General features: G+C 40.1%; 1 protein-coding gene across 1 annotated transcript in view; it reads left to right on the top strand.

The window, feature by feature from the left end:
* ANKRD31 (ankyrin repeat domain 31) overlaps positions 1-13,036 on the top strand; it is a 183,365-nt gene that overhangs the window by 154,831 nt on the left and 15,498 nt on the right. The window contains exon 24 of the mRNA XM_078153158.1: positions 7,755-7,857. Within this exon, the coding sequence (XP_078009284.1) occupies positions 7,755-7,857 (103 nt within the window). The remainder of the gene's footprint in view (positions 1-7,754; positions 7,858-13,036) is intronic.

The raw sequence follows: 13,036 nt of genomic DNA, 5'->3' as shown, positions 1-13,036 counted from the left end.
TGACCCTAACCTAACTTTCCAGCCATATCTCATACTATTTCTGTTTACTCTATACAGCCAAATAGAACTAAATAGAACCCTTTCTCATGCTGGCCTATCCTGTCTCTCTTCCTCATCTCTGATGCCTTCTTCAAGGCCTAGCTGAGGGGCTACATCCTCTGTGCTATGTGATTGAGATACAAAAGCAAAAATGAGATAATCTCTCTCCTCCAAGAATATACATTCTATCAGGGAAAACAACATATATATTTTGAATTGTCACCTTGACTACTCTGGTCCCCCACTGCCTCCACTGTCAGATGGGTTACATTTTACTCCTCCCCAAGAGGGATACCTCAAAAGGGGACTTTGGGGTGCCCATTCTCTCTGCTGCTGGCTTCAATCCCCACCAATGGTGTTCCCTCAGTTTTAGAGTTCCTCTAGCACCAGTTCAGTGTAACAACTTAACAGATTAGCTTTTACCAAGAAATATTTATTTCAAAGCTACAGTGAAAACAACTACACAAACACCCCCCAGCACCTGGAGGCATTATACCCTTCTACACCACCTCAGTCTCTAGGAATAGGGAGGAAAATAGGTTCACAGCTTAATTCAGTTTTAAGACCAAAGTTTCAAGTCCACCAAGTTTCAAGTCTAAAGACACTTTGGGTTGGAATCTGTGGCACTCTGGATTCTCAGGGCTTCCCTCCTGGGCTAGCTGCAACTTCCAGCCTAGAATCCTGAATTCAAAGATGCCATGGTTCAAGTCTGAGTCCGATAGGGATTCCACCATCGCGTCTCAAACTGAAAGGACAAACCAAATAGAGTAGAGTGCTAAGCTGATTTCTCAGGGCCATAGTGCCTAAAGTGGGATTGGGAGAGAGGGAAAGGTAGCTAGCTTCATTCATGGTGTCTGGGCTGTGGTTAAACAGGACTTTCCTCCTCTGTGGAAGCTGCTAAAAGCAGGAAAGAGACTGTTCCAATCTGGTAGTTTTAAAGACTCAGCCCATTCCAGCTAGGCAGCCCATTGGGAAAGAGGTACCTTCCACTCACATGGTAGACAAATGTCTTCCCAGAAGCAGGTTTCCAGTGTTTCCTATGTGGGTGTCTCCATGTTAGGTGATTTGGGTGTGTTCAAAGCATTACATAAGTAAAGATAAAATAGACAAAAGGCAGTTGGAGGGAGAGGCACTAAGATCTAGGGGGATCAGGAATAGCCTCATACAGGAGATGGTTCTGAAGTTGAACTTTGAAGGAATCTATCTTAGGAAGAGGAGATGAAAAGGGAGCGCATTCTAGGCCTGGAGGATAGCCTATGTAAGGGCACAAAAATGGGAGATGATGGAAAAGTGTGTAACTGCATTTTCTAGCCTGGAGCATTCTACATGATTCCTAATTGGCAGAGAGAATGATGACTCAGTGCTACCCACCTGGGAGAGGGGCAGAGCCTGGGAAAAGAGACATTCTTCATCCTTGCTCAATCAAAAGACAGGCCCTGATTCCACCCAAGGAGAAATTTCCCAAAGTCTCTAGGGAGGCAAGCTGGAAGTCAGGGACATGTTAAGGCATTGGCTTCCCCTGCTGTGTTCTGCAAGAGAATCTTCTCTTTCTCCTCCTTAAAGTTGGTTCCAAAGAGAGTCTCAAACCTCCTAAATCTCTCTCTCAAAGCAGGAATAAAGAGTCTGTTCTCCAAAGTTCTTGCATTAACTCCTCATGAAATCTCTCAGTGTCATCATCATTCTCTCAACCAATTAGGAGAATCTTATGCAAAATATTCCAAGTTTAAAACCTAGATTACACAAGGAATAAGTGAATAGACCTCTTTGTTTGGACTTCACAGTGCTTGAAGAAGAGTAATAATAATAATAATAGCTAACATTTATATAGCACTTACTCTGTGCCAGGCACTTTCCAATTACTATCTCATTAGATTGCCACAACACCCCGGGAGGTAGATGCTAATATTATTCCCATTTTACATATGAGGAAACTGAGGCAAACAGATAAAGTGACCTGCCCAGGGTCACTTAGCTAGGAAGTGTCTGAAACTGGACTTGAACTCAGGTGTTCCTGACTCTGGGCTAAGCTCTATCCACTGTGTTCCCAAGCTGCCAATTGTATAATTGATCTGGAAAAGTAAGCTGGATGTACTGTGAAAGATTTAAAATGTCAAATAGAGGAGTTTTCATTTTAACCTAGATGACATTCTGTCCTAGAGTCACTGGAGTTTTATGAGCAGGAGGGTGATATATCTGTGCTTTAAGAATGTCACGTTGGCAGTCATGTGGAGGATGAATTAGAGGGGAGAGATTGGAGTCAGGGAACCCAATTAGGAGACTTGCAATAGTCCAGGCAAGATGTGATGAGGATCTGAACTAGAGTGGCAGTCATATGAGTGGAGTTAAGGGGAAACAGATGCAAGAGATGTGGAGCCCAGGGTAAGGCGAGGAAAAGTGGAGAGTCAGGGATGATACAGAGGTTTCTATCCTGGATGATTGCAAGGATGGTAGTGCCCTTGGTAAATATAGAGAAGTTAGTGAAAGAGAAAGTTTTGAGGAGAAAGACTTCTGTTTTGGACAGTGAGTTTGTGATTCTTATGGGGCTTTAAGTTTGAAATATCCAGGTAACCAGCTGGTATTCAAAGACCTGGAGTTCAGGAGAAAGACTAGGGTTTGGTATTTAGATCTGGAAGTCATCCGCATAGGGATGGTAATTGAACCCAGGGTAGTTGATGAGATTGCTCAGAGAGAGACAGAGAGAGAGAAGAAAAGATGTCCCAGAAAGGTGGAGGGCAGGTGGATAGATATTCCAGAAAAAGAGAGCACTCACTTTTCTCAAGTTTCTCAGAGAAGATGGCTTAGGCCTCTCCAATTCACCTAACATACTCTTCCTTGTGAGGTATTTATTTGTGCACATGTTATTTGTCCTCATTGATTTATAAGCAACTTGAGAACAGAATATCTGCTTATCTGTGTATCTCAAGTGCCCACCTTGGTGTCTTACATTTAGCAGGTAATAAATGTTTGTTGAACTGAACTAAAACTTATATTTGCCAGCATTTACTGTAAATCTTGATGCTGGCTCAGCATCATTCTGACACCTCACTGTCCTAGGCTTCCGAATTGCTACAGAAGGTTTTCTTGAGTTTAACCATGGAGTGAAGGAACTCATAAAGTCAGGTTCTTCCTGTGTATAAATCATTGGCCTGTAGTGACCTAAGCATGCTATAGGGTACATTGACTCTTTTGGATTACTAACGCTATCATTTAGCACCCTGTGGTGCTAGCTATGGTCACTAAAAAGAGATCCCAAGTGATGTCAATGCACTTCAAATGAAGACTTTAAGAGGCAAGTACAAGCATGCTGGGTCTGGGCTCAGCTCACCAGCCCTTCAATGTGGATAATGGGGAGAGCTAGGGAGCGGTTTTGTTGAGACTGCCCAACATTATCAGTGAACAGTTGAATCATGGGCAGAAATAATCCATGTTTTCTGGTTCTTGGTTGTTTAACAGAGCTGGTAAAATTTATTCAGGGTCCTCCTATCTTTGCTTCTAGAAAAAAGCCCTAGAGATGTATGTGTGACTGGATGAATTTCATCCATATTAGAATGGACTTGACCAAGTCTTAAGTTCCTAAGACTCCGTATCTGGAGGGAAGTTGTAAAAGAGGCAGATTCAAGTTTGAAGTGAGGAAAAACTTCCTAACAATTAGTGTTATCCCAAAGTGGAATGAGCTGCATTGGGAATTAGTGGGGTCCCCCTCACTTGAGGTTGTTAAGCCAAAGCTAGATGATTAGTTGTTGGATATGTCACAGAAAGGATCCTGTTCTAGGTATAGGTTGGACTAAATGACCTCTGGGGTCCATTTCAACTCCGATATTCTGTGACACAGACCCAGGGCCACCTCAGAGTCCGGTATCCACTTCACTGTATATCCAAGGAGAACCGGAGCTTTCTAGATTTTCTGACCCTGCCAAAGAATGGGTCTTACCTTCAGGAAGTGTCTTCTCTTCAGAGTCTAAAGTGAGACAAACAAAGTCTCCATTGGTCTTTGAGTCTTTCTGGATGGTACATGCCAGTCTGTTGTATATCTACCATTCTTTCCTCTGTCTAGACTCTGATACTGTGGAACTGTATCCCAAATAAAATCTGAACAAATATTTTATGCAATATACAAAACCAAAACGCAGATGGATAGTCTTTTTATATTCAAAGTCAGACATAGAAGAGAGCCAAGATAGTGGACTAGGAAGAAGCAATGAAGCTGAACTCCTATGCACAAAACTCCTCTAAATAGATCTAGAAGATGCACCAGATCGAATCCTGATGGGGAAATCCAGAAAAAGTCACAGTGAGTCAGTTGTGTAGCCCCAGGCAGCATAAAGAGACAGGGAAGTCTTCTGATACTGAGGACTAGGTTGGGGCAAGAGCATACCTCAAGAAGCTGTTAAATGCCCAGGAAGAGACTGTGCCCCAAGGCAAGATGAAGTCCTATGCCCATACAGGGCCTATACTGGGGCACAGTGACTCAGAGAGGTGTAAACTGGCAGTTTGTTGGGGCCACTACCCAATTCTGGGTCACAGATCCAGGATGGACTGAGAAACAGACCTGCTCATGTAGTTGGCATTCTCTGATAGGCCCTGGGCACTATAGTGAGAAAGAAGGAAGCTCAGAGGCCAGCAGCAACAGCATCTAGTCCAGCTTGAAAAGTCATAACCAAGGCAAGAATCCCAGACCAAAGGGGAGCCTTCTGAGCCTGTAGAACTTCCTAGCTAACTGCTAAGGGCTGAGTCCAGCAGCATTCTGTTGTTGCTCTGACAAAAACCCGGGTCAGAAATTGCAGATCTCAGATCAGGGAAGCAGCAATCAGACTTTACTCTGGCTCATTGGAAACACTGAGAGCTTGCAGGTCTCTGGCCTGTCATGAGATGTTAGAATACTACAACACTCAATATCCCAAGAAATAGCAGCAGTACCAAGCCATATAGATCTTCTTTCCAGTAGTATAGCAGAGCTCAGCCCTAACATCAAATCCAAAGAAAAATGGGCAAGCATGAAAAGAACCCCATCATAATGAGGGATACTTATTTTGGCAGGAACACTCAAGAAACAAACACAGAAGATAATGACTCAAAAACATCCACAAGCAAGACCTCAGAGAAAATGCAAGTTGGGCACAAATTCAACTAGAAATCCTGGAAGAAATTAAATAATGGTTTAAAGAAGAGAATTAAAATATTTTTATACATAATATGGGAGTGCTAGAAGATAAAACTGGAAAAGAAATGAGAGTTGTGGAAGAAAGAACTTGAAAGGAAATTAATGGCTTGGTACAAGAGGTACAAAACATTACCCAAGGAACAAACTCCCTAAAAAATGAAATGGTCTAGATAGAAGTCAATAATTTCATGAAGCAACAAGAAATATTAAAATAAAATCAAAAGACTAAAAAAGAAGAAAATGTAAAATATTGCATATAAAAAATAACTGACCTAAAAAGCAGATAAAGGGGAAAAAAATTAAGAATCATTGGGCTATCTGAACACCATGGCCAAAAAAAGAAAAAAAGAATAGCCTAGGCATTATATTTCAAGAAGTCTCAAAATTTCCTAGTTCTCTTAGAACTAGAGGGCAGAGCAGAAATAGAATCCACAAATTACCTCCTGAAAAAAAATACCAAAATGAAAATTCCAAGTAACATTATCAGAACAGCCAAAATCCAGAGTTTTGAGGTCAAGGAAAATAATATGGCAAGTAGCCAGAAAGAAAGAATCCCCCACAAAATTTAGCAACCAGCAATATAAAGTACCAGAAAACTTGGAAGATGTTATAATAGAAGGCAAAAGATATTAACTTATCGTCAAGAGTAATGTTCCCAGAAAAACTCTGGCATAATACTAGGGGGGAGGGGGGAATGGACTTTTAAATGAAATAAAGGAAATCCAAACAATCCTGATGAAAAGACCAGAGCTGTGTATAAATTTTGAAATTTAAGCACAGTAGTCAGATGAGAGTGAGGTTGAAGTGTCAGCTGTTTCCTCCATATCCCTTTTCTTCATTTGTATAAATATCCACTTGTGCTTAATTATGTGATATAATTTTCCCTAACCCTCTTTCCCCTCCAGTGTATTCTTCTTCTACTCCGAATTTTTCTCTTAAGATCATCAAGACATACACAGAGTTGAGTATAGAAATACATTCTATTCAACTGGGAAATAGGAGGAAAAGAGAAAAAGGAGGGGAGAGGGACTTAGAAAATAGATTAAGGGAGGGATTAGTTTTAAGCAAAACAAACTCAAAGATGTACAACATACTTATAACTCTTTTGAAGTGGAAAATAATGGGAATCTGAGGGGGTGCCCATAAATTGGGGACTGGATAAACAAGTTATGGTTGGTGTTGTTTGTCCTTCATTTTTGGAGAAGACCAATGACAATACAAGTAATGTCTTGACTTGCGTGTGATTTGGATTTAAATGAGGCAGAATTGCACAAAGTGGTCAGCCTCACTCTCTCTTCCAAAGACATTGAAGTCCAATGGCAGGACAAGTCAGGACAACTGGCAATGGCCTATGATATAGTGGATGACATTGGCGTATTCGATGTCTGAATAAGCCCTAAGAGCTCCATGGCACCTGCTTCTGCTACCTTCATGGCTGTTGGAACAAATGGTCTCATCTGCTCATTGCAGCTGGGCAGAAGTCTTCACATGCTTGGGTAGACATCACCCTAACTCACCAATGGGTTGGAGGCCTGTTGGTTACCCTCAAACTAGTTTAGCCTGTCTGTCAAGATGGTTTGACTGGGGTATGGCCACTGTGCATGTTATAGCTTCTAGGAGTCACAGGTGATAGTTGGGTGACTGGTTGGACACCAAAGGTAGATGAGCAGCCCTGAAAAGTGTTCAGCAGGCCCACACACCAAATGTGCCAGTTAGTCCTCCCTGAACACCCGATTCTATTGTATTATAAGAAATGATGAAGGGGATGGTTTCAGAGAAACTTGGGAAGACTTCTGTAAATTGATGCAGAGTAAAGTGAGCAGAACCAGGAGAACAGTTTACATAATAATAGTAATATGGTAAAGGCAAGCAACTTTGAAATATTTAGGAACTCTTATCAGTGTAATGACCAATCACAATTCCAAAAGACTAATGATAAAACATGCTACCTACTTCCTGATAGAGAAGTGAGGGACCCAGAGTGCAGAATGAGACAAACAAATAAATAAATGTGAATACATATGTATACACTCATAGAAAAATATCTCTCTATACATAATGTGTGTATTAGGCATAGCCAATATTGAAATTTGTTTTGATTGATTGTACATGTTTGTAATGGGATTTGTTTTGTTTAGTTCCCAAGGGGAAGGAGGGTTGAAGTGGTAGGCAGATAAGAAAGCAGATTTTGTTGATTGAAAAATAAATAATTTTTAAAAAGTCACTCAGTAATCATTTTTTGAGTTCCTTTTATGGGCCAGGCACTGTGCTAAATCCTAGGGACACAAAGAAAGGCAAAAGACAGCTCCTGCCCTTGAGAAACTCACAGTCTAATGGAGGATACAAAATGCAAACAGCTGTGTAAAAACAAACTATGTACAGAACAGACAAGAAGTAATCAAGACAGGGAAGAAAGAATTAACTACATAATTGCTTATATCATATTGCTAATATGGCATCATATCTATAGATTATACTACGTAGGGATTAGTTTACGTAAGAGAGGTCTTTTTGCTGCATGTGGAATTTATATTTTGTGCTTAATTATGTACAGGTAACATATCTTGGGAAAGAGCTGTGTAAGTATGTTACTGAAGAAGTGCCTGTAATTACAGAACCAAATGTAGTGTTGCAAGAAAACCAGCCCTGTCTGCCAGGTATGTATATAGCAACACCTAACTTCCAGTGGTAGATTAAATATGCTAGACGTGCTACCAAAGTCCTCGATTTCAACTATAGCCTTTTCTATGAAAACTTGTTATATTACTCACAGTTTCTTTCCTTGAAAGAATTTGTACTGAAAGTTCTCTCAGTCAAGGTTTTTTGACTTTTATTTATTTAGTTAGTTATTTTGGTCATGGACCCCTTTGGCAGTCTCAGAATAATTTTAATTAAATTTTATTTTTTAATTATCAAGCATTTCTTCCCCCCCCATTTTCTTCACCCCCAAACTGGGGAGGAAGGGGAAAAACATTGTGACCAATAAGTATAGTCATGCAAAATAATAAAATAGGTTCTCATTCTGCATTTTGAGTACATAATCTCTGTCATGAAGTGGGTAACAGTCTTCATTATTGGTCCTCTGGAATCATATTGGATCATTGTGTTGATCAGAGTTCTTAAGTCTCATATATTTTTACGATACTGTTGTTATAGTATAAATTGCTTTCCAAGTCCTGCTCCCTTTACTGTGCATCAGTTCATGCAAGTCTCCTCAGGTTTCTTTGAAATATCTTTCTTTACTTTTTCCAGCACAAAAGTAATAATTGTAGCAACATGTATAAAATATAACACATAGGATTACAAAGGAAACTAATCATACTGAAGTACAATTGTCAAACTATTTTAAAGAAAAAAAAAAGTTCATAGGTCCTAAGAGTTTTCACCACATATGGAGTGCTTCATAGTATGCATCATAACCTACTATTTAGGGATTAGGATGCATCCCTAGGACTAAATGTGGGTTCAGTCAGCACTATATGCTGCCCATGGAATCTCAGAACTATAAGAGATTTCAGGCCTCAGTGGTCCAGAGACAGTAGAAGACATGTGCCCAAAGAGACTTTCATCAAACCATGAGGAGCCAGGAGCACCATAGGGTCTCTGCTTCTGGAGACTCATATTAAGAGTTGGGTGTTGGTGTTGTGTAGTAGAGTATCTTCTGAATAGGCTTCATTGCCATGCATCATGGGAATAGACAACAGGGATGATGTTTAGTGCTCGGTCTGTCTAGGACACAAGAACTGAACACCTATTATTTACTGAGGGAACTCTGCCTATACCTTTAACTCCCTAATGTTTGAAGTGTCTAACCATGGAATCTGATGCCACTAATCCTGAACTAATAAATACCATGTTCAGTCATCATGGGACTTTAACAGGTAATCAGTGGATTCTTCCTTGAGATTATGGCAGGAAAATTTCCAGCCCTGTTTTCCTTGTGACTCAAAGTCTAAAGAGAAAAATCTCTTCTTCCTGCTACTTACTTTTCTTTTGTTCCAGGTAGGTGATACAGTGGATGGAGTGCTGGGCCTGGAGTCAGGAATACCTGAGTTCAACTCTAGCCTCAGACATTTATGAGCTGTGTAAACTTGGACAAGCTACTTAACCATTGTTTACCTCAGTTTCCTCAACTGTAAAATGGGGATCATAATCACACATACCTCCAAAACCCCCTCAGATACCCGCTCTATTGTTAGCAATCTGCTCTTTATCCTAGATCTCTTCACCTCACACTCTTTCTACCTCTGGAAGACGTTTCATCCCTGACAACCGTCTATAGTGCTGAATGTTTTTTTTTCTCTCATGCCTCCTGCACACAGGCCAAAAGGAGGAGCAGGCATATTCCTTGCTCCTCATTGCTACTTACAGATTCTCCCTTTACCACCATCATTCAGAAACTTCTCCTTCTTCATTCCATCAGTCCATATCACCCAGGCCAGTTTCAGTCATCTACCAGCTCCCAGGTCACTCTCCTTCCTTTCCCAAGGAGTTGGGTATCTGGTTCATAGTATCCCTTTTGACCTCAACCCCTGCTTACATACTTGGACGTTTCATTATACATGTCGATGTTCCTTAAAGATCCTGGCTTCCAAGATCTTCAACTCCCATGATCAACATTTTTACTTTATTTCAGCTACCCATAAAGATGGTCACACCCTAGAGCTTTCTACCACCCATAATCTACATTATCTTGAACTTTGACTTTCATCTCTCTAATCATAACCTCTGATCTTTCCAGAATCTCACTTACCATTATTCCGCTAAACTTCATCTTCATCATCACCACTACCTACAATCTCTTACCCCGACTGTAGTCTCACTTTCCTCTCTTCATAGTTTTAACTTTATAGTCGACCAGTTCAGCTATGTACTGTCCCTTACTCTTGAATCTTTTGCCTCTATGTCAGTCAAAAATTTATTAAGGCTTTTCTTATGCTAGGAAGTGTGTGCTTGGAATACAAAGAAAGACTAAAAGATGTTCCTGACCTTAAGGAGTTTACATTTTACTGGGAAAGAAATATAAATAATGATATACAAACAAGAGATATAGACAGAATAAATGAAAGATAATCTCAGAAAGAAGGCAGGAGCAGCAGGGTGTTTGGGGAAGGACCTCCTCCTATCACTGCTTGTGCCTTGCCAAACCCCAACCTTGAGTTAACCTTATCATATTCCTTCTCCACTCTTATTCACATGTTGTGGAACAATACTGGAAGAGGTCACTCAATCATGTTAATTAGTTCTACTACAAAATGATCTCACTTTACGAGGTTGTTGGAAGGATCAAGTGAACTATATGGAATACACTTTGAAATACCATGCCAGTTCCAGATTTTATCACTTCTCCCTGGACTTATTGCAATAGACTCCTAATTGGTCTTCCTGCTTTCAGTCTCTTCCCCTCTTCAAACCATGCTCCATATAGCTGCCAAATTAATATTCCTAAGGCAAATGTTCTTTGCCACCTTACTCAAAAACCTTCATCAGTTTCCTATTGCCTCTAGGCAAGGTACAAATCCTTTGACCTGGCTTTTAAACGCTTTTACACTCTGGCCCCAACCCACCTTTGCAGACATTATTTCACATTATTCCCTTTCACATACTCTATATTCCAGCTAATTTTGTCAACTGAAATTTGTATTCCATCTCTCACTTCCATGCCCTTGGACAGGCTGACCCCTATGCCTGGAGTATGCTCCTTCCTCACCCCGGCCTCTTAGAATTCTTAGCTTTCTTCAAGACTTAGCTCACATATCATCTCCCCAACAATACCTTCCTTGATGCCCCCAGTTAGTGCTTTCTCCCACCTCAAATTATTTTATGTTTGCTTATCTATTGAAATCTGTTATATCCCCTCAACAGAATGTAAGTTTCTTGGGGGAAGGAACCATTTCATTATTCATATCCTTGGCATGCTTTGTATATAATAGATGCTTGATAAATTTGTGACAAATTAAAAGCAACATACTACTTGTAGAATCTTGGCTCCTGACTTTGCAAGTATTTGGTATATATCAGATGGAATTAATCAAGTTTTAGAAGCAGAAATTACCATATTGTTCACCAGTGAGCAGAAAATACTCCCTTGCCAGAATTATAGTCTATTCTCTAATTTTGGCAAATGTGAAGACGAAGGCTACTATGGATTTTTGAAAACCAAAGCTGTGTTACATCACCTTCTCTCCCTCTCATTCCAACAATGATATCCTGCTGGCTCCTCTTTCTTTATCCAGTGTCTCTGCCATGCCATGATCATAGAGAGCCTGGGAGGGCAGAAAAATGAACTGGGCAGCAAATAATTTACTGGACAATGACTTCTGCTTCATCCCTAGAATTCTCCTAATTCCATTGTTTTTCTTCTGACAACCATAGAAGTGGAAATTAGTTATACTACCCCTTCTGCTGCCAACATAAGCTGTTTCCTGTCGTGATTATCTTTTTTAAAAAAAATCCCAATTCTCCCTTTCAGATGTTTCAGGAAATGTTAATGCTAATTCAAGATTTGTGGGGGTGACATTGTGCTAACCAGATTCAGATGCTCTTAGTAACTTTATCTATGCTGAAGAATTTACAAGTCCCAGCTGGCATTCTGGAGGCTTTGGGCAGGAGTTCTGCTATAACTCCTTTGATTTAGGTTTTATATTTACTTGATTGCTTTGAGGTGCCTGACAGAAGTCCAAGGACTTGGAAAGTTGGAAAAATATAAACCTTTAATCATGTTGCAGACAGAGCAAGGGGATGTGGGAAGCATTTGGAGGTGAGACTTTTGCTCTCTCTCTTTTCTATATGAAAATATTGTCAAGTAATATCTGTTAATAGAATAAGGAGAGAGATTTAGTATCAGACCCTTGACTGTGGAGCATATATAATATCACATATCAGGAAGAAGCTATAAGGAAAATGCTTCTAGGTGGCCATTAGTTACTTCACATCAAGAAGATTATCAGCCTTTTCCTTTCACCTAACACAGATGCATTAGCAGGCTAATGCTAATTAGCAGACATGAAGTGATGAGGGCCTGCACCAGGGTGGTGGCAGTTTCGGAGAGAAGGGGGTATGTACAAGAAAAGTTGCAGAGGTGAAATCAACAGGCCTTGACAAAAGATTGGATACCACTCCTACACACACACACACACACACACACACACACACACACACACACACACACACACACACACACACACACACACACACACACACACACAAAACCTTCCTTTGGAAAAAAAAAAAAGGAAAACATTAGATTAAAACCAACAGCTACAGCAACCACATCTGATAGTGTATAACATACTCAACAACCATATCCACCACCTGTCTGCCAAGAGGACAGAAATCTGATCCATTATCAGTTCTCCTAAGATGAGTCATTACAATTAATCAGAGTTTGGCTGCCTTTTACTGTTATTTTTGTTTACATTATTGTAGCTTTTGTATATATTTTTCTCTTGGTTCTGCCTACTTTGCTCTGAATCAGTTCAAGTAAATCTTTCCATATTTCTCTGAATTCTTTATATTCATTACTTCTTATGGTATAATAAAATTACATCATATTCATGTATCATTTGCTCAGTAGTTCTCTAGTTAGTCAATACATACTTTATTTCCAGTTTTGTTTTGGTTGGGTTGGGTTTTTTTTTTTGCCATTACACAAAGTGCTGCTATGAATATTTTGATATCTGTGTGACCTTTCTGTTTAACCTCTTCAGGGTACATGCTCAGCTGTGCTATCTTTGAGTCAAGAGGCATTTATAGTTTAGTTGTATTTCTTGTTTTTTAAAAGGTTAGAAAAACTCACAGCTTCACCAACACTGGCTTAGGACCTGTCTTCCCATG

The sequence above is a fragment of the Phascolarctos cinereus genome, unplaced genomic scaffold (assembly GCF_003287225.1).
Source record: "Phascolarctos cinereus isolate Bilbo 61053 unplaced genomic scaffold, phaCin_HiC Scaffold_4;HRSCAF=312, whole genome shotgun sequence".
NCBI classification, from domain to species: domain Eukaryota; kingdom Metazoa; phylum Chordata; class Mammalia; order Diprotodontia; family Phascolarctidae; genus Phascolarctos; species Phascolarctos cinereus.
Note: the sequence above shows the minus strand (reverse complement) of the source record. Positions and strands in the feature narration are given on the sequence as shown.